This window comes from Schistocerca gregaria, chromosome 5, assembly GCF_023897955.1.
Source record: "Schistocerca gregaria isolate iqSchGreg1 chromosome 5, iqSchGreg1.2, whole genome shotgun sequence".
Classification (NCBI taxonomy): domain Eukaryota; kingdom Metazoa; phylum Arthropoda; class Insecta; order Orthoptera; family Acrididae; genus Schistocerca; species Schistocerca gregaria.
Genome location: NC_064924.1, coordinates 95,099,014 through 95,119,823, shown reverse-complemented (window position 1 = coordinate 95,119,823; position 20,810 = coordinate 95,099,014). Strand labels below are relative to the sequence as shown.

The 20,810-nt window shown below is 38.7% G+C and overlaps 1 protein-coding gene across 1 annotated transcript in view; it reads right to left on the bottom strand.

Moving 5' to 3' along the window:
* Positions 1-10,974: 10,974 nt before the first annotated feature.
* The window catches only part of LOC126272313 (uncharacterized), a 36,002-nt gene continuing 26,166 nt past the window's right edge, over positions 10,975-20,810 (bottom strand). The window contains exons 2-3 of the mRNA XM_049975094.1: positions 14,133-14,393; positions 10,975-11,605 (exon numbers count right to left, since the gene is read on the bottom strand). Of these exons, the coding sequence (XP_049831051.1) occupies positions 11,424-11,605; positions 14,133-14,393 (443 nt within the window). The 3' untranslated portion in view covers positions 10,975-11,423. The remainder of the gene's footprint in view (positions 11,606-14,132; positions 14,394-20,810) is intronic.

Sequence of the window (20,810 nt, the reverse complement as noted above, 5' to 3'; positions counted from 1 at the left end):
AAAGAATAGCCCTGACTAACAATAACCTAAATCTTTCATGAATCACTTACCTCACAAAAATCTTCGTTACTCGAACTACTGCAATACACCGAGCGCCAATACTGCAAGCTAAATAAAAGATTCTAACTACTGAAGGCACTAACTACTGATAAGCATAGCTAGCAAATGAAAGATTTTGATAGAGAACAAACAATGTATTTACCTTAATAATGTTCAAAAGTCATCATATATATATATTTATCAATTCATGACATCCATCTTTACAAATTTTCTTTTTTCTGTCGGACACACGTCCAGATCGTCCACTTATCGTAACCTCTCTAAACTCTGGCATCTCTCTCTCCACATCCACCACTGCTGGCGGCTCACCTCCAACTGCCCAACGCACACACGTCCAGATCGTCCGCTTATCGTAACCTCTCTAAACTCTGGCATCTCTCTCCCCACATCCACCACTGCTGGCGGCTCACCTCCAACTGCCCAACGCTACGCGCTGTTCACGTCCAACTGCCCAACACTACACAAGCGAGTATTGCAACAATGAGTCCAACCAGCCACAGACTGCACACAGCGTGGTCAGCAACTTTCATACGCAGCACTACATAGCATTACCAACACAAAAACCTAAACAGCCTACTACCAAAGTCTGTCACAAACATCCACATCACTTTATAGAAACAGGTAGATAATGGTGGTGCTTACGTTGAATTTTAGCAATGCGTAACAATTCTGACACTGTAAGGAACAAAACGTTTTTGTTTCGTGAAAATTGGTTAATTATTTTAAAAGTTATAAGCAATTTTTAGTAGAGAATTAGTCACGCCCACCCTATATAATCAACATTGCAGGATGTGGTATGCAGGAATATACAACGTCACCATTCATAACAATGTAGCCCTCAATAACAGATCAAAGTCAAAAGTTTCTCCTAAAGTTCAATGTTAAAAGTTTGCCAAATGTAATCTTAACTACTCAAAATAGTTTCTACCACAACAAATATTCACTATCCAATGCCAATTAATAAATTTCACACTTACCATTCATTGTTCAGAACATTTCGTACCACACTAATGACTCAATGCCTACTGGTTATTTTTAAAGTTCAGATCTAATATTCACTGTTCAGATCCTTCTTATCGTGCCAATTACACACTGATCAATGGTCGATACCAACATTAACAAGAAAAATCCACTGCTCAAGACGTTTACTGCCACACCTATTCAGGTTATTTACAGTTTGTCAAATTCATACATGACGTTCACTGCTCAAACTACTTACTACTTCATCAGTCACAAGCAGTCTATTGGCTTTCTCCCATATGGAGATGCCAAGCGTGGCGGTTCCTTTTAAATCTCTGTGGCGTAAATCGTTTGTCTGGTGTTTAACGGCGGTTTCCCAAAACGAGAAGTGCCAAGAGCACCTTCTTTTTTTTTATCACAATGCCTAACTAATTAATTAATTAGGGATGAGATATATAGAATGTTCCAGACGTGACACATTACTACGTCGGACATGCTAAAAGCGCTGATCGTTCCTCGTGAGTTGATGCATGTTGAACGCTATCTTGACCATATCTTGATTAAATTGTCCAATAACCTTCTTACAATTTTCCTGGCAAAACAGGATTAGGAGCTAGAAATGACAGAGAAATTTATCTATTTGGGAAGCAGGATTACAAGGGATCGTAGAAGCTGGAAAGAAATTGTGAGCTGAGTACAACGGGCCAAAATTGTTTTTCATTTAAGAAAGAACTTACTCACCAGTAAGAACATCAGTCTGGAAATATGGAAACGGATTATGAAAGCATTTTTATGGGGTGTGTGTTCCTACATGAGTGTAAACTTGGACAGTAGGAAAACAAGAGAGAAAATGGCTAGAAGTTCTGGAGACCTGGTGCTACGGAAGGATAATGGAGATCAGCTGTAGAGACAGAGCTGGCGATGAAGTGCTGCTAAGAAGAGTAGAGGAAACCAGATCTCTGAGGAGACACGTCGAAAGAAACAGAGACAAACTACTACCACACAATTTAAGACACAATAATGTCATTGGACCAATAGCAGAAGGAGCTATTAACAGAAGAACTCGCTGGGCACGACCAAGGATATCATACATGCAGCACATTATGAATGCCGTGGATATATATATATATATATATATATATATATAGTGTTCATCTCTGAGGTTGGTTTGCGCCACTCTCTTCTTATATATATATATATATATAGAGAGAGAGAGAGAGAGAGAGAGAGAGTGGTCCATTGATCGTGACCGGGCCAAATATCTCACGAAATAAGCGTCAAACGAAAAAACTACAAAGAACGAAACTTGTATTGCTTGAAGGGGGAAACCAGATGGCGCTTTGGTTGGCCCGCTAGATGGCGCTGCCATAGGTCAAACGGCTATCAACTGCGTTTTTTTTTAAATAGGAACCCCCAATTTTAATAACATATTCGTTTAGAACGTAAAGAGATATCAATGTTTTAATTGAAACACTTTTTTCGCTGTGTGACGGGTGGTGCTGCAATAGTCTTTACGTACTACACGAATATGTAATAAAAAATTGGGGTTCCTATTTTAAAAAAACGCAGTTGATATCCGTTTGAACCATGACAGCGCCATCTAGCGGTATTGGTATGCCTGTTGTTCCATTGCGCGAAGTGCCATCAGTGAATTTTCTTTTCTCTCTTCTATTGTTAAAAATCTTCATCCTTTCAATGAGGTTTTTAACTCTGTAAAAAAAAAAAAAAAAAAAAAAAAGTCATCTGGAGAGTATGGAGGATGAGTAAGCACAGTGATTTCATTCTTTGTGCAATAATCATGCACCAACAGTGATGAATGTGCGGTAGCGCTATTGTGATGCAAGAGCCATGAATTGTCTCGCCACATTTCAGGCTGCTCTCAAATTTTCTCGCAGGCATTGCAACACATCCTGCTAGTACCATAAATTGACAATTTGTCCCTGTGGCATGAATTCGCGATGAACTAATTCTTCAAAGTCAAAGAAAACTCTCAGCATGGCTTTGAAATTTGACCAGATCTGACGAGCATTTTTTAGTCTTGGAGTAGCTTTCCCGACGCATTGTGAAGATTGAATCCTGGTCTCAACATCAACCGTAGACTCACGTCTCATCACCAGTTAATATTCTTTAAAGGCACACCTCATTCTCATTTGCACAGTCCAAAAGCCCTTTGCAGATTGCGAGGCGGTCTTTCTGGTCTTGACTCATGAGCTGTGGAACAAACTTGGCAGCAACGTAATGCATAGACGCAGGTTTGTCAGGATTTCATGCCATGATCCAACTGAAATGTTACATTCTTCTGCAACCTCTTGGACCGTCAGTCTTCGATTGACACACACAATTTCGTTGACGTTCCCATGTTGCTCCTCTAACTCTCCCATCTCGAAATTCGCAAACTGTGCAATACAATGTTCTACACAGTACTAACAGACATACAACAATGAAACTTCTGGCAGTTACATATTAAACACAGGCGTGTGCAGGGATGCCAATCACATTACGCTTAAGCGCACCATTGGCGCGAAATTACGAATGTTCTGGAATTTTTTGAGCAGATCTTGTACAAAGGGCTTTGAGGGAGGCTTCAGTCAAATTTTCCAACAGAGCATGGGAAATGTGAAAGAAACCTCTTTCAAAGGTATCACTTCAATGGAAGAGAATGAAAGCAAGCTTGGTAAATCTCTTCAATTTTTAATGACCACTCTTATCCCCAATGACAGTCAGGCAGAACTGATCAATGCAATCACAATCCCCATGAAGTTCTTTGGGGATTTCCTTCACTGGCCTGATCTCTAAAATGTTTTGGAACTCAAGGACAATGGCATCACCCCTTGACCATCAAAGCATGTGACAGTGACATGCAACAGTGCTATGCCTAATGATTTGTTCACAAGATCCGCCTTAATTGTCACTTCTGGGTCCAGACACATGATGCTCTTTGTAAATGAATATACCAGGGGCAATTATCCAGCATTTAAGAAACTGTACTCTTTATAAATGTAAGACACTTATAGATATCTTTCTCTGGTGTGTCAACTTGACCGAGAGCTTTTTTGTTTCTGTATCCAATTACTGTGGTTGTAAAAAACCAGGTCATCAGATATGTGTTACAGACAGCCTGTTACTCCAAAACTTCTGATTTGAAAAATTTCCTCATTAACTCTGTGACTATAGATTGGAAGGAAGTATAGGGGAAAGGAGCTAGGGGGGCATCTGACTAAAATTTAGTCAGAAGCAGCTCAACCTGAACAGCCATAGTCTCAAGAAAGAGATGACCTTGCAGCATTTGACCCTAAAAGACTCAACCACTACTTGGTAGATATGACTCTTAGGAACTCAGATAGAGACCTTAGGTTTCATTTTTATCTACTGTTCTTTCCTTGTCCTTTCTACTAGCTTCACATACTTTTCAACAGCTATTAACATTTGATGAACCCTGAAAAACACAAGACTGGATAAGTTCTACCAATTAATTTATTGAATTAACCAGTTGTCATCTGGCAAGGCCATCATCAGACTTTAACTGTTTATTGCCATTAAAGAGGATTCAATACATTTAAACAACATTGGAAAATATGTTACTCATCTAGAGTGAGGCACAAACACACAATAAATATCATCTTCGACAGTGGAGTGGTAATGCAATTAAAAAGTTTAAAGTTGAATAGTAAATAAAAGTAAAGGGAGCAGACTAGAAAAAATATTAACACTAAACTCAAAAAACAGTGCCTAAGTAATGATTTAATTTAAAATTAACAATATTATGAAAAGGATAGTTGTTACTCAGTAATATAGTGGAGATTCTGAGTTGTAGATAGGCGAAACAAAAAGACTGTCAAACAAAGCTTTCAGCCAGGCAGACCCACGTGTTCACCATCTCTGGCAGTCCGTTTATTCTATATTTGTGCCTCACTATAGATAAGTGTGGTGTCACCGCCAGACACCACACTTGCTAGGTGGTAGCCTTTAAATCGGCCGCGGTCCGGTAGTATACGTCGGACCCGCGTGTCGCCACTATCAGTGATTGCAGACCGAGCACCGCCACACGGCAGGTCTAGAGAGACTTCCTAGCACTCGCCCAATTGTACAGCCGACTTGCTAGCGATGGTTCACTGACAAATTACGCTCTCATTTGCCGAGACGATAGTTAGCATAGCCTTCAGCTACGTTATTTGCTACGACCTAGCAAGGCGCCAGTATCCGTACTATTGATATTGTGAATCATGTATCATAAAGAGCGCCGTTCGTTATTAATGGATTAAAGATAAGTATTCCACCTGCTCCGTCCGTTTTTCTCACTTCTAATTCCCTTGTCATGTTCCAGACCTCACGCCAGCCTGCGTGAGCTAAAATTCGTGCACATCAGCCTCCTTTAACCATACGGTTGGCTCTCCTGCCAACCACAAAAGTAAGTAACATCTTTTCTGTTGTTGTTTAAAAACATTGTAACTTCATTGATGATGATAGTTAAGGTTTTATGGTGGCCTTGTGAGTCAACAACTTGTTAATTCAATAAATTAATACTGTAGAACATAAACAATATTATTTTTTTCATTTATAAGTAAGTTGTTCTACCAAGAAAAGATGGAAGAATCAGCTAGCTGCCATTTTATTCTCTGCCCATTAAATGGCACAGAACTTCTGTGGAAAAACAGAAGTGCCTGTAGTATTGGTGAAATCAGTTCAGCCAGAGTGAATGTTTTGAAATAGATTATATAAAGCTCTCAGAAACTGAACAAGATTCCAACCAGTGCTAGTACATGTCTTTAAAACACCTTGCACTGCATGTAATGCACATGTCCCAAAGCCCAAAAGCCTGGGATCCTCTGGATTACCATCAACTTTAAGCTTGCTTTTTAGTTCTCTTCGGAACGCACTGTTAACAATGGGGCTTTCCATGGACACCTGAATAACTCACCTTTCCAGACTTACCCTAGGTTGGGATGTATTTGCCTTAGATCCTTCAGCTAAACCTTTTCAACACCTTTTCCTAAAAACAATGAAGTGAGATTCCTGCTCAAGACCTGGGCCAATGCACTATCCCAGAAGTGTAAAAAGAGTTTTTGCTTTTGGTTTTGGCTAACCTAACTCAAATTCTAATCAAACCGAAGGGCAACCATGTCACAGGCAGCAACAGTATCTTGTAGTTGTTGAGTGAAAAATGGCCCCAGTCTGAACACAATTCTATAATTTACTTCTGACTTCTAAACCTGCACTTTGGAATCAATGTCAGTGTCTGAGAACATATCTGATAAGATATTGACAAGACTGACAGCTTCCCAAGAATATTGGTGTCTCACAACAGCCAAAAGACACAAATGGTTCTCTGTCATTGTTACAGCTTTCTTCTGCATGTAATCTAGCATTGTCATCCATCATCCAGAAGTTCCTGCATAAGTGCATGATACGATTGCCTCAGGTAGGCCCTTGTTGCTGGACACATTCTCTAATGGCCCACAGCAGAGTAAAAATACATGGAGACTAATTAGTGATATACTTTTTTCAGTGAAATTGTTAACTTTACTTTACAGTCCACCTACGAAGACAAGGACAACATCAGGAGTGTTCTTTCCATTGTTGGAGTTGATGATCATCTGGATGTGTCCAAATAGTGGCAGGTGGCACCGCAGAGGCTATGTTCGATGCAGTAATATTGGGGCCATAGCTGTTTGCCGAGACTAACGTGAATATAGGCGCCATTACCTTTCTAGTAGCCTCAGGCTCAGCATGCTCCTTTCTCCTAGCCTGACTGGACAAGACCTACTTGCCCATATTGCTGAAGGAGAAGTTCATTTTACAAAGTGTAGGCTAAATACTGCCTTTTTTATACATGTGCTCTCTGAACCCCCAAAATTCTGGATCCTCAGTCCACAACAGTTGAACACACACTTCCAGTTCATCAAGTGAGTGCTGAGTTAACATAAGCATCAGACAGTATTGCACCTAAATAATACTGCAAGACTTTTCCAGGCGTTCATGAAGCTGAAATGCCATTAAAAAGTCTTGAAACTTGTGCTATTTTCTTTCTTATGGGCAACTTCCCTCTCACTCCCTCACCTACGTCCCTCTTTGATTGGGTGCGAAGGAAGGTGATAATATCTTCCTTGCACGCATGTAACTGATTGTAGTTTATGGTTACTAAGATGCACAGCAGCATCGAAAACATTAGTCAGTGAGGAAAGATATGATGCCCCATATGCTTTCTAGCCACCCGCGTAAAACTGTTCCAGTTGCTAGAGTTAACTCAATGTTAAGTCAGTCAGCTATCACATGCTGAAAGCGCAGAGCATGCTTGTTAGTGTTCTACTTACACTACATTATGACTACCACCAAAGCTCTTTCGTACACAACAGCAATCAGATAAATAGCTGTTGTCAAGCTACAATAATAATTTTTTCTGCATACATTCAAAGCAATGTAGGTATGCAATCCTATCACCTCCTAGATAAAAGGTTTCAAATCAGCTGCAAACTTCCCCTCCCCCAAGCTAATCCCCACTTCCTCTGCCTGAATCCGGGAGAGCTTGCCAGTGTTACATTTATTTCTATTTCCATTTCTGCTTCTCATTCCGCAGCAATCACCCTTCTTACCCTTTACGCTTGCATTTTAGTTTCAAGGATGGACGTTGTCCAAAAGTTTAGAGATGATTTCAGTCTCGTTTATGGGCGTATTAACTACTTACTGCTCAACTATACACTGAGCGGTTACCTTTATTCTTTGCATTGTTTGTATACCACCCAGCAATCTCCAGAATTAAATAAAGAGTTAAACATGTGGTATAAAGACACATTTATGAAATCATATAAGGAAATTCTCCTGAGGTAGAATATTTATGATTTACTTAAAATATTGCAATGACAATGGGATGTTTGATACAAGTGAGCATGGGTGTGAAGATCATCCTAATCTGGCTAGTACTACTAGTGAATGACAGAAGATTCTAAATATGCAGTCTCATAACAAAGCATCACCGCTTGCTAAGTTAACTAACGTGTTTACGAGATTTGATCCTGTCTGATTGCCAAGCATTGTGCTCATTATTAAGCTTCAAGTACAAAAACCAAGTACTTAATAGTGATACACACATCAATATTAAAGCCAAGTTTACTTAATAGTGACAGACATATCAATAAGTAAAAGTAGTGCTGTCATCAACCTGAAGGGTGGTTTGAATGCCACAATGCTTTGCTAGACATGGTAATATAAGAGGTGTCATACTGTTGCCTGCTTCCAGTCTTTGAATTGACTTGCCCAACTAACTACAGGGGGAATTACAGTTAATGTTACAGTTAATGTGGACCATGAACCATGGTGCAAACAGAACTATAGATAAAAAATGATAGTTGATGAATAAACACACGGCACCTGGAATATGAACTTTTTTTTTATTGTGCCTGTCTACCGGCGCTTTCCCGCTTGGTAAGTCTTGGAATCTTTGTTTTTAATATATTTTTCCCATGTGGAAGTTTCTTTCTATTTTATGAACTATATTTTTAATTACAGTAACTTTGGGTACTAATTAAAAAAAATGGCGGTTAATCATAGTACAAAAAGTGAGACTGTCAAAAATTGCAACATTGTGTAAGTAATAAATTCATTATTGAAAATATTCTGTGATTTTTAAGCCTTTTGACTCTCAACTTCTGATTACTCTCTACAAAATAACTTCCAGATTTAGTACAAACAACTTCCATACTGTGATCATACAAAACTAGCTTGTAGTGCTTATTAACAATAAAATAATACCGTAAATTCTGTCATAGCCCATAAACATGCAGCACAACTGAAATGTAACCACAATGCCATATAAAAGATGGTTAAAACTTAGGGTATTGGATGATCTGTGTGAAATAGATACTTTGGTCATTGACAGTCAAAATGAGGGACACAAAGAGGGATCTGAAGCACTCAAAGCCATTAAAAACAGGTTTTTTCCCAATGCAATGGAAGATTCAATGCAGTCATTTCTTTAAAAAGAATATCAGTGGCCAAATGAAAATCCTCGAGGTACAATTCAGGGCATAAATCAGCAGCAATTTAAAATTAATATTACGTTGTTGCATAAGTAGGTAGCATTCTTCTTTTGAAGGTTCATATTCTAGGTGCCGTGTGTTTATTTATCAACTATCATTTTTTATTTATGGTTCACTGTTTGTATCTGAGTTTACATATTGTCATTTTGAGATTCTGAGTGAAGCTGTGGATGCTAGAAAACGGAGTGCCAAGTGGAGAAGTTAGAACATTTCAACATATTCTTCCATGTGAGTTCAACAAAGGGATGATAGCAGTGTAGGCACCCAGAAATATTCACAGTTTTCTCATTTTAAGGAGAATCATTTTGACAGTAATGACACTCTATGTTCAGGAAGACCTTCGGTTGTTGATGAAGATCATTTAAACACATTAATCCACAAAAATCCATGTCAAAGGACTGAAGAAATGGCAAATGATGAATTGTGATCATTCAATTGTGCAACATTTCCATGCAATGAGGAAGTATCAAAAATCAGGTGTATGGGTTACCATAAGCTCTAAGTTAAAATTATAAAAATCACAGGGTGGCCATTTGTACATCTCTGCTTGTTTGTCATCAATTGGCTTATGAACAATACCAACAATTCATATCCTGTATAGTTACTGGTGACAAAAAGTGGCGTCTTCATACTATTATGAGGACAAGAAAGGAATGGTTGACTCCAAACAAAGCAGCCACTCCCATGCAAAGACCTGTGTGCATCCACAAAATATAATGTTATGCATCTGGTGAAACAGCAACAGTATGGTGTACCACAAATTACTTCCCTAAGATATAGCCATCACTGCTGACATTTATTGTTGATAACTGAGACGTCTTGCAGACAGAATTCAATAAGAATGAGTGGGAAGACTGTGTGAACTATTGCAACTCCATGATAATGCCCACATGCGTGCTACTAGACTAACAAAAAATACTCTACAGGAGATGGGTTGGGAAGTCATTCTGCATTGAACTTATTCACATGATCTTGCACCCTCAGGTTCCCACCTTCTCTGCTCTCTATAAAACAACCTTCAAGGTACTTCTTTTCCAGATGAAAATGCACTCGGAACACGGTTAAACAATTGCTTTGTCTCAAAACCACATGATTTCTACAGTCACGGAAATGAAAAGTTACTCCAGCATTGGCAGACAGTTGTAAACAGTGAAGAAGAATATATTATTGATGACTGAAGTCTCTATTCTATGTATCTGTTATGTTTATTAAAATTACAGAAAAACATTAGAAACTTATGCAGCAACCTAATGTATGAGTAGGAACTGTAGGTGACTGAACTATCTGGTAGGTCCATACATTTTCCCAGCTGAGCTTACTGGTGCTTTTTACAATTCGCTTCAGGACATGTCACTGTAATAAGAGGAAGATGTGGTTTATACATGAAGACCTCTGAATACATTTCATTAGCACTGTTTGAGATGCACTGAATGACATCTACCATGTCAGATACAAAGTAGGGGAGAGCAGTTGCATGGTCCTGTCTGTTCCCCCGATCTCAACCTTTTGGATTATTAACAATGATGCATCCCAAGACAACTTTTTCATGCACAGATATACTTGTGATTTTTACAAGCCACTGTAGAACTGTAAGTAACATGCAAATAAGTGAATGTCCAGACCTCCTGTGAATCTAATTAGTTGACAGTAGAGCTGACATGGGAAAGTAGAAATGGAGAATTTTATACTTTGTACTCAGATAATATTTTTAACACATTACACGATAAAGTATTTTCCTGACACAAATATAATAATGTGTTTTTCTGTTACATGCTTATAATTGTTCAGTATGTGAAAGTCTGTTTGGATCATAGACAGGTGTCAAATTTTTCAATAATCAGTCCACACAATGAAGATTATTTACTTGCATTAAAGAATAAAGTAGAAGTTTTAGTGAATGCTGAAATTAACTATGACACACTCTGATTGTTATAAAAATATATTTATATAATATATACATAGAAGCAAACAATCCTAATCCATTAACACACAATAAATTAAACACAAATATTTTACATTGAATGTACAATTCTTGATAAAATATGATTTCCTGATTCAGTTAAGTCCTTTGGTTTCATTTTTCATAAACAATTTGATGGTTGCTCAGCTTCTTCTGGAACTAAAGTGATTGTGTCTTGACTTCAATTGGTTACTGTTTCTGGCAGTGATTATATCAGAGATCGCTGCTCACAGCACCTAAAGACAATTCACGCACTCAAAATATTATGTAACAATCTATTTGACAATGCTGCTGGAACCTAGGAAATTTATCTTTTTATTGTTCACTACAGCAATGTACAGAAAAAAGACAATCACAGTCTTTACTCAGTGAACTACAATTAAAGGCACAAAACAGCTTTCTGCTTTAGGTTAACCTTTGGTTTCTGAAGGCTTTATGTCACCTAAAAATACAGAATGCTGCAAGAGTAATTCCACCACTGGATCATCTTTCTTGTTACTAAGTCTGTCATATTCAGCTCCAACAGACCATAATGATTCCAGGTCATAAGTCAGTCTTGCAGTTTTGGAAAAAATGTGCAATGCAATATTACCTGAAATAAAGGAACTGCTTCAAATAAATGATGATTATACATATAAATATTACTGGAACACAGGAATCCTGGCCCATTTACTGTATCCACAACCACAATCAATCAATAAAGTACATAAATTTATATTATTAACTGTATGCTTCCCATATCTTTTTGTCAAACAGTCTCAACAGGAAGGAAATTGTCAAATGAAAACATAGCCCAGAACAATCATTACACAAAGCAGGAAAATTTCAAAAAGCTGGGGAATCTTACCACATTTTTTATTTTTTCGAATGTCTGCCCTACTCTAGTAATTTTTGTTTTTGAGATGCTACTCCACCAAAAATATTGTCATTATTGCCCTTTATTACCATTATCTTCTTACACAGCCATGTTTCCTGTCAGTATCATTACTTTTATCTGTGGTGTTGTTGTACCCTGGGGCTGATACCCCATGCACTATAGCCTAGCCTACCAGGCTGCCTACTCGGCTGATGTCAATAGCATAATAACATGTTTACGGTCAGTCTTGTGGAAGTTTCCACTCAGCCAGATTGCGCCATAGGCGGTGTCAAAGTCAGCAAACTATTTCCTTATGCCAGTCACGCACGCAAAAAGAGTGTGTGCAAGGAATCATCCACTTGGCCAGTATTTAGGAGGCCACAGCTCCAAACCAGCCACAACTCCAGTGAAGTGAAATGATTAGCAGCTACGTCTGCATTCTACAAGTGTTTATCCATGAGTTGCTTAGCCATGGTCATCGAGTAACCTTTGAGTGATTTTCCAGATTTCTACTCCAATTTACAAATATTTACAGACTACACTATGTCCAAAAAGCTAGCCTCAACTGGACTCTGAATCAGGAATGTATAGCTCATCCAGAATGAAATTTTCACTCACGAGCGGAGTGTGCGCTGATATGAAACTACCTGGCACATTAAAACTGTGTGCCGGACCGAGACTCGAACTCGGGACCTTTGCCTTTCGCGGGCAAGTGCTCTACCGACTGAGATACCCAAGCACGACTCACGCCCCGTCCTCACAGCTTCACTTCTGCCAGTACCTCATCTCCTACCTTCCAAACTTTACAGAAGCTCTCCTGTGAACCTTGCAGAACTAGCACTCCTGAAAGAAAGGATATTGCGGAGATATGGCTTAGCCACAGCCTGGGGATGTTTTTTATAGCTCATCCAGTTTGGATTTTACTTCTAAGAGAGCTTTAAAGGACTTGTGTAATTTATCCAGAGTCTCTTCATATGACTCAGACTACATATACTGCATCTTGAATAAATGTAGTGATTTATTAATACTGTCATTTGTAGTTCTGTAGATATGTTGGAGAAACTGACATTTATTTGAAGTGCACTACAGCACTCTTTCAGTGCCATTCCAGCCAGTGTACTCAACTAAATTCTATCTATATCCGAATCCCACTCCAGCTACTGCTGGGTCTGGGTGCTGACGAGTCCTCTCCATTTGGCTTGGTCCTCCCACCACTTTTCTTACTCCACTGGCTGCCAGGTCACACCTCTCCTTTCTACAGATATTCTCACTCCCATTTTCCACCGTGTTCTTGGGTGCCCTCTAGGTCTTTTCCCATCCATCTTTAGTTCTTCCATAATTTTGGGGAGTCTCTGCCCATGCATCCTCTTAACACGCCCATACCATCTTAATCTCTTTCTTTCAATTTCTTCTCTCATACTTTCTTGTTTAAAGTCCTTTCTAATCTCTACATTCCTTACTCTGTCCATTCTTGTTTTTCCCTTAACTGCTCTGAGAAATTTCATTTGCCCTGCTTGCAGTCTGCTCCAGTCCCTTTCTGTCATTGTCCATGTTTCTCCATCATAGGTGACAATAGGGATGTAATAATTCTTATAAATAAGGAGTTTTGCTCTTTCTGAAACTTCATTATTCCAAATCAGGTGTTTTATTGTTTGGTAGAAATTGCCTCCCTTCTGTAACCTCCTATTAATTTTGTTAGTTATTCTTCCATCCCTAGATATTTCACTCCCTAAATAAGTGAAACTTTCTACCACTTTGAGGGGTTCTTCATTCAAGGTAATATTTCTGTTGATCCCTTTCTCTCTTCCAAATACCATTACTTCACTCTTATCTTTATTATTTTTAATCCATACCTTTTCATTATTTCCTTCCACACAGCAAACTGTAACTGTACATCTCTACCTCTTTATCACCTCATATTACCATATCATCTGCAAAGATCAACCTTTCGTCTTTTTCTTTTACTATATCTTTAACTGCCCTATTAATCAACTAAATTAGCTTACAAAATTGCTACTTAACACTGATTTGTGCATTTTATAAAAACACTGTTAAAAATTTGATTCAGTTTTTGGCAAATACTAACTTCCAAGATACTGTAGGATTCAGAATTTAACTAAAGATACAAACAACTTATGTAAAGATAATTATGTGAATTTCTCATTCCTCAAGCTGTATCAATGTTGTCTTAATGTTTCCAAAATTATCTATCAAAACTGCTAAAAATTAAGATACACAACTAAGATACAAAACTGTACTGTACCTAGATCCATGGCAATCCAGTCCTTTGAGTCTTTACCTTCTATCTCTGGTATTCTATCATGTGGGTGTCGTTTCTTTTTGAAAACTCTTCTTATAAATTCTGCCGTTGCATACATATGCCTTGGTGATTTTCCAGTGACTATTACCATGTAATTCACATACTTAATTTCAGGGGGTACTGACACAACAAAAATATCTAACATATTCTCTCTCCTGAGGATACTCACAAGTTCCTCTACTTCAAAAACACCAGTCACTCCTCCTGCAAATGAGACAGTGATACTACAAGAATTTTCAATATTGGTTATAGAATTTATATCATTTTCTACTGTTGAAAAGTAATGAAAGAAGTGTTTGGAACAGGTAAAAATATGTATAGTGATGTCAAGCAATACACACAACAGTAAAACGAGCATAAAATAATTAAAACATTGACCTGAAAATAAGTTTTAAATAGGTATTTAGTGCACCAATTAACTTATTTTATATAATAAAATGTGCTAAAATCAAGGGCATGTTTTAGTGACAAAGTGCAAAATGAAAATGGAGAAATGAAATATTAATTTAGTGTTTCATTATAAGATTTGAAAACTTTCACATGAAATTCATGCCATTATAGTAAAGAAAGTTAAGACAGACTGTAATTTCACACAATCAGTTTAACAGCTCATGCATCCAAGCTGCTGATAAGAATAACATACAGAAGAATGGAAAATTAAATTGAGGACATGCTGTACGACAATGAGTGTGGCTTCAGGAGAGGTAAAGGCACCAGAGAGGCAGGCTGATGTTGTAGTTGATAATGGAAGCAAAACTAGAAAAAGCATTCAACAATGTAAAATGGTGTACAATGTTTGAAATTCTGGGAAAAATAGGCGTAAGCTGTAGGGAATAAGGCTGGAAAGACCAAGGACAAAACGTTCGGATTAAAAAGGGTGTAAGACAGGGATGCAAGCTTTCATCCCTACTGATCAATATATACACAGAAGAAGCAGTGAAGGCAATGAAAGAATGGTTCAAGAGTGGAAACTCCATATAGTGAAGAAAACATGCAGGAACTTCATGCAGGGGAGCAACACCTGATGATTTGAATCTGAGTTTGCAGTTCGTACAAAATTTAAGTACTGTACAATGAGAGAGAACAAAACAACAAACAACTCAAAGAAATGAAAGAGTTATTTCAAACAAAATAGGTATGAGAGGTATGTATTCAGTTGTTTGTCTGCTCAAAACAAGCAGGAGAACAATATTAAGGTTTAAAGTCTTGATGATGTCATTAGAGATGGTGTACATTCATAAATGTGGTAAGGTTGGGGAATGAAGTTGGCTGAGTCCTTTTCAAGCTAAAAGAAAACAAGGAAGACCTATATCTGGCTGGATGGACTAGTATTTGAACTGTTGCCACTCCAAATATGAATCCCCTGTCTTACCAATGTGCCACTTGCTTGGTAAGATACAGATGATGGTAAACACAAAAATTAAAAGGAAGCTGCTTAAAGCATGACACCATCATGCAAACTTATGACAGATACATGGTGGAAAGGGAAAAGCCTTCCAGGAATCAGCTTTAATTTAAAATGTAAACAAATCCCAAAAATACTTGAAGCATCTTAAAAATGTAAGCTCAGCATAAAAGTGAACTTTGGAGATAAAATGTCAAAAAGTGAACTTATTTTGACAACTACAATCTAAATGTAAAACTCCGACATGTCAGCAGTTCCCAAACTTTTAAATGTGTGGACCGTACACTTGTGGCAACAGTTCAAATTAGTCCAGCCAGCTGGTTATAGGTTTTCCATGGTTTATGTAAATAAGTAATTCCTGTAAATAAGTAACTACTGTACCCACAAGAGAATCAATATCTGTATTAAAACTGGTTAACTTTAGCCTCAAATCATATCTACAGTCAACCTATTTCTGTACTTATTAAAAAAAAAAATGAAAACTGAAAAGGCTCATTCACATAGATAGCTTCTCAAAAAGCCCACCAAGTGTCTCAGTAAATAGTAATTTAACAATATCTTCAGAGAAACTTATCGAAATGGCATAATAACTAACACTCTCAACTCATATGCAAGAGATACACATTCAGTTCCCAGGTCAGCTATTCACATATCGGTTTTCTGCAGTCACCCGTGTCACTCTGTGCAAATGCCAGGATGGTTGCTCAAAAGGGCCATGATCGCTTCCCTGCCATCCGGTAGTAAGAAATTTAAGCAACGCTAATCTCTCATAATCTTAGCTGTGGGCAGGATGTAAAACACCAATTGCCCTTCCTTCTTCTTGTGTCAGAATATTAAATGAGCAAAATCCAAGTGAATCATTCTTGTGAACACTTGTGTCCAAGAAAATACCAACTTGAAAATTATGATCAGATTGGTTCGTTTGGGGGAAGGCCAAACAGCGTGGTCATCAGTCTCATCGGATTAGGGAAGAACGGGGAAGGAAGTCGGCCGTGCCCTTCCCGAGGAACCATCCCGGCATTTGCCTGGAGCGATTTAGAGAAATCACGGAAAACCTAAATCAGGATGGCCGGACGCGGGATTGAGCCGTCGTCCTCCTGAATGTGAGTCCAGTGTGCTAACCACTGCGCCACCTCACTCGGTCTATGATCAGATTGTGGCACATTATGTGTTTACTCCCCCCCATGAACCATGGACCTCGCCGTTGGTGGGGAGGCTTGCGTGCCTCAGTGATACAGATGGCCGTACCGTAGGTGCAACCACAACGGAGGGGTATCTGTTGAGAGGCCAGACAAACATGTGGTTCCTGAAGAGGGGCAGCAGCCTTTTCAGTAGTTGCAGGGGCAACAGTCTGGATGATTGACTGATCTGGCCTTGCAACATTAACCAAAATGGCCTTGCTGTGCTGGTACTGCGAATGGCTGAAAGCAAGGGGAAACTACAGCCGTAATTTTTCCCGAGGACATGCAGCTTTACTGTATGATTAAATGATGATAGCGTCCTCTTGGGTAAAATATTCCGGAGGTAAAATAGTCCCCCATTCGAATCTCCGGGCGGGGACTACTCAAGAGGATGTCGTTATCAGGAGAAAGAAAACTGGTGTTCTACGGATCGGAGCGTGGAATGTCAGATCCCTTAATCGGGCAGGTAGGTTAGAAAATTTAAAAAGGGAAATGGATAGGTTAAAGTTAGATATAGTGGGAATTAGTGAAGTTCGGTGGCAGGAGGAACAAGACTTCTGGTCAGGTGACTACAGGGTTATAAACACAAAATCAAATAGGGGTAATGCAGGAGTAGGTTTAATAATGAATAGGAAAATAGGAATGCGGGTAAACTACTACAAACAGCATAGTGAACGCATTATTGTGGCCAAGGTAGATACGAAGCCCACACCTACTACAGTGGTACAAGTTTATATGCCAACTAGCTCTGCAGATGACGAAGTAATTGAAGAAATGTACGATGAAATAAAAGAAATTATTCAGATAGTGAAGGGAGACGAAAACTTAATAGTAATGGGTGACTGGAATTCGACTGTAGGAAAAGAGAGAGAAGGAAACATAGTAGGTGAATATGGGTTGGGGCTAAGAAATGAAAGAGGAAGCCGCCTAGTAGAATTTTGCACAGAGCACAACCTAATCATAGCTAACACTTGGTTTAAGAATCATGAAAGAAGGTTGTATACATGGAAGAACCCTGGAAATACTAAAAGGTATCAGATAGATTATATAATGGTAAGACAGAGATTTAGGAACCAGGTTTTAAATTGTAAGACATTTCCAGGGGCAGATGTGGACTCTGACCACAATCTATTGGTTATGACCTGTAGATTAAAACTGAAGAAACTGCAAAAATGTGGGAAATTAAGGAGATGGAACCTGGATAAACTGAAAGTACCAGAGGTTGTACAGACTTTCATGGAGAGCATAAGGGAACAATTGACAGGAATAGGGGAAAGAAATACAGTAGAAGAAGAATGGGTAGCTTTGAGGGATGAAGTAGTGAAGGCAGCAGAGGATAAAGCAGGTAAAAAGACGAGGGCTGCTAGAAATCCTTGGGTAACAGAAGAAATATTGAATTTAATTGATGAAAGGAGAAAATATAAAAATGCAGTAAATGAAGCAGGCAAAAAGGAATACAGACGTCTCAAAAATGAGATTGACAGGAAGTGCAAAATGGCTAAGCAGGGATGACTAGAGGACAAATGTAAGGATGTAGAAGCTTATCTCATTAGGGGTAAGATAGATACTGCCTACAGGAAAATTAAAGATACCTTTGGAGAGAAGAGAACCATGTGTATGAATATCAAGAACTCAGACGGCAACCCAGTTCTAAGCAAAGAAGGGAAAGCAGAAAGGTGGAAGGAGTATGTAGAAGGTTTATACAAGAGCGATGTACTTGAGGACAATATTATGGAAATGGAAGAGGATGTAGATGAAGACGAAATGGGAGATACGATACTGCGTTAAGAGTTTGACAGAGCACTGAAAGACCTGAGTCGAAACAAGGCCCCCGGAGTAGACAAAATTCCATTAGAACTACTGACAGCCTTGGGAGAGCCAGTCATGACAAAACTCTACCAGCTGGTGAGCAAGATGTATGAGTCAGGCAAAATACCCTCAGACTTCAAGAAGAATATAATAATTCCAATCCCAAAGAAAGCAGGTGCTGACAGATGTGAAAATTACCGAACTATCAGTTTAATAAGTCACAGCTGCAAAATACTAACACGAATTCTTTACAGACGAATGGAAAAACTGGTAGATGCGGACCTCAGGGAGGATCAGTTTGGATTCCGTAGAAATGTTGGAACACGTGAGGCAATACTGACCTTACGACTTATCTTAGAAGAAAGATTAAGAAAAGGCAAACCTACGTTTCTAGCATTTGTAGACTTAGAGAAAGCTTTTGACAATGTTGACTGGAATACTCTCTTTCAAATTCTAAAGGTGGCAGGGGTAAAATACAGGGAGCGAAAGGCTATTCACAATTTGTACAGAAACCAGATGGCAGTCATAAGAGTCGACGAGCATGAAAGGGAAGCAGTGGTTGGGAAAGGAGTGAGACAGGGTTGTATTCTCTCCCCGATGTTATTCAATCTGTATATTGAGCAAACAGTAAAGGAAACAAAAGAAAAATTTGGAGTAGGTATTAAAATTCATGGAGAAGAAGTAAAAACTTTGAGGTTCGCCGATGACATTGTAATTCCGTCAGAGACGCCAAAGGACTTGGAAGAGCAGTTGAACGGAATGGACAGTGTCTTGAAAGGAGGATATAAGATGAGCATCAACAAAAGCAAAACGAGGATAATGGAATGTAGTCAAATTAAATCGGGTGATGCTGAGGGAATTAGATTAGGAAATGAGACACTTAAAGTAGTAAAGGAGTTTTGCTATTTAGGAAGTAAAATAACTGATGATGGTCGAAGTAGAGAGGATATAAAATGTAGACTGGCAATGGCAAGGAAAGCGTTTCTGAAGAAGAGAAATTTGTTAACATCGAATATAGATTTATGTATCAGGAAGTCGTTTATGAAAGTATTTGTTTGGAGTGTACCCATGTATGGAAGTGAAACATGGACGATTACTAGTTTGGACAAGAAGAGAATAGAAGCTTTCGAAATGTGGTGCTACAGAAGAATACTGAAGATAAGGTGGATAGATCACGTAACTAATGAGGAGGTATTGAATAGGATTGGGGAGAAGAGAAGTTTGTGGCACAACTTGACTAGAAGAAGGGATCGGTTGGTAGGACATGTTTTGAGGCATCAAGGGATCACAAATTTAGCATTGGAGGGTAGCGTGGAGGGTAAAAATCGTAGAGGGAGACCGAGAGATGAGTACACTAAGCAGATTCAGAAGAATGTAGGTTGCAGTAGGTACTGGGAGATGAAGCAGCTTGCACAGGATAGAGTAGCATGGAGAGCTGCATCAAACCAGTCTGAGGACTGAAGACAACAACAACAACAACAACAACAACAACAACAACATGTGTTTACTCCATGAGCAGCCAGCCAAAGCTGTGTATTATACATGTGAGGAATGACTGCTTAAATGCTTCTGTACCTGATGTAATTAGTCTAATTTTATCCCCATGGGTCACACAGGGATGATATCTAGTGGGGCAAAAAATATCTCTAGATTCTTCACTTAAGACTGATCCGGAAATTTTGTGAGTAAGCTTTGGCGGGATAATTGGTTCCTTTCTTCAAGTGTCTGACAGTTTAGATTTTTCAGCATGTTCTTGACACACTCATGTGGATCAACCAAACATGTCACCATTTGTACTGCCCTTCTTTGAACACATTCAGTATCCCCTGTTAGATCTCTCTGGTTTAGATCCCATACAACTGAGCATTATTTTAGGATGTGTTGCACAGTGTTTTGTGAGCAAACTCATTGCAGTTCCCCCATATCCTACCAATCAACAGAAGACTACCACCTACTTTGTCTATGATTTAGCCTATATAATCATTCCACTTCATATCAGCACAAATTGTAATACCCAGGTATTTGCATAAGTTGACATTCCAACTGAGACTTATTGATACTGCAGTCATGAACACTATTCTTTCATGTTTTGTGAAGTTCATAATTTCACGTTTCTGAACATCTAAAATAAGTTGACATTCTGTCTGAATATTAGTGCAGCTTTTTCCAGATAACACTTCATTATATATAAATGCACTATCTGCAAAAAGTCTGTCAGGTCGTTAA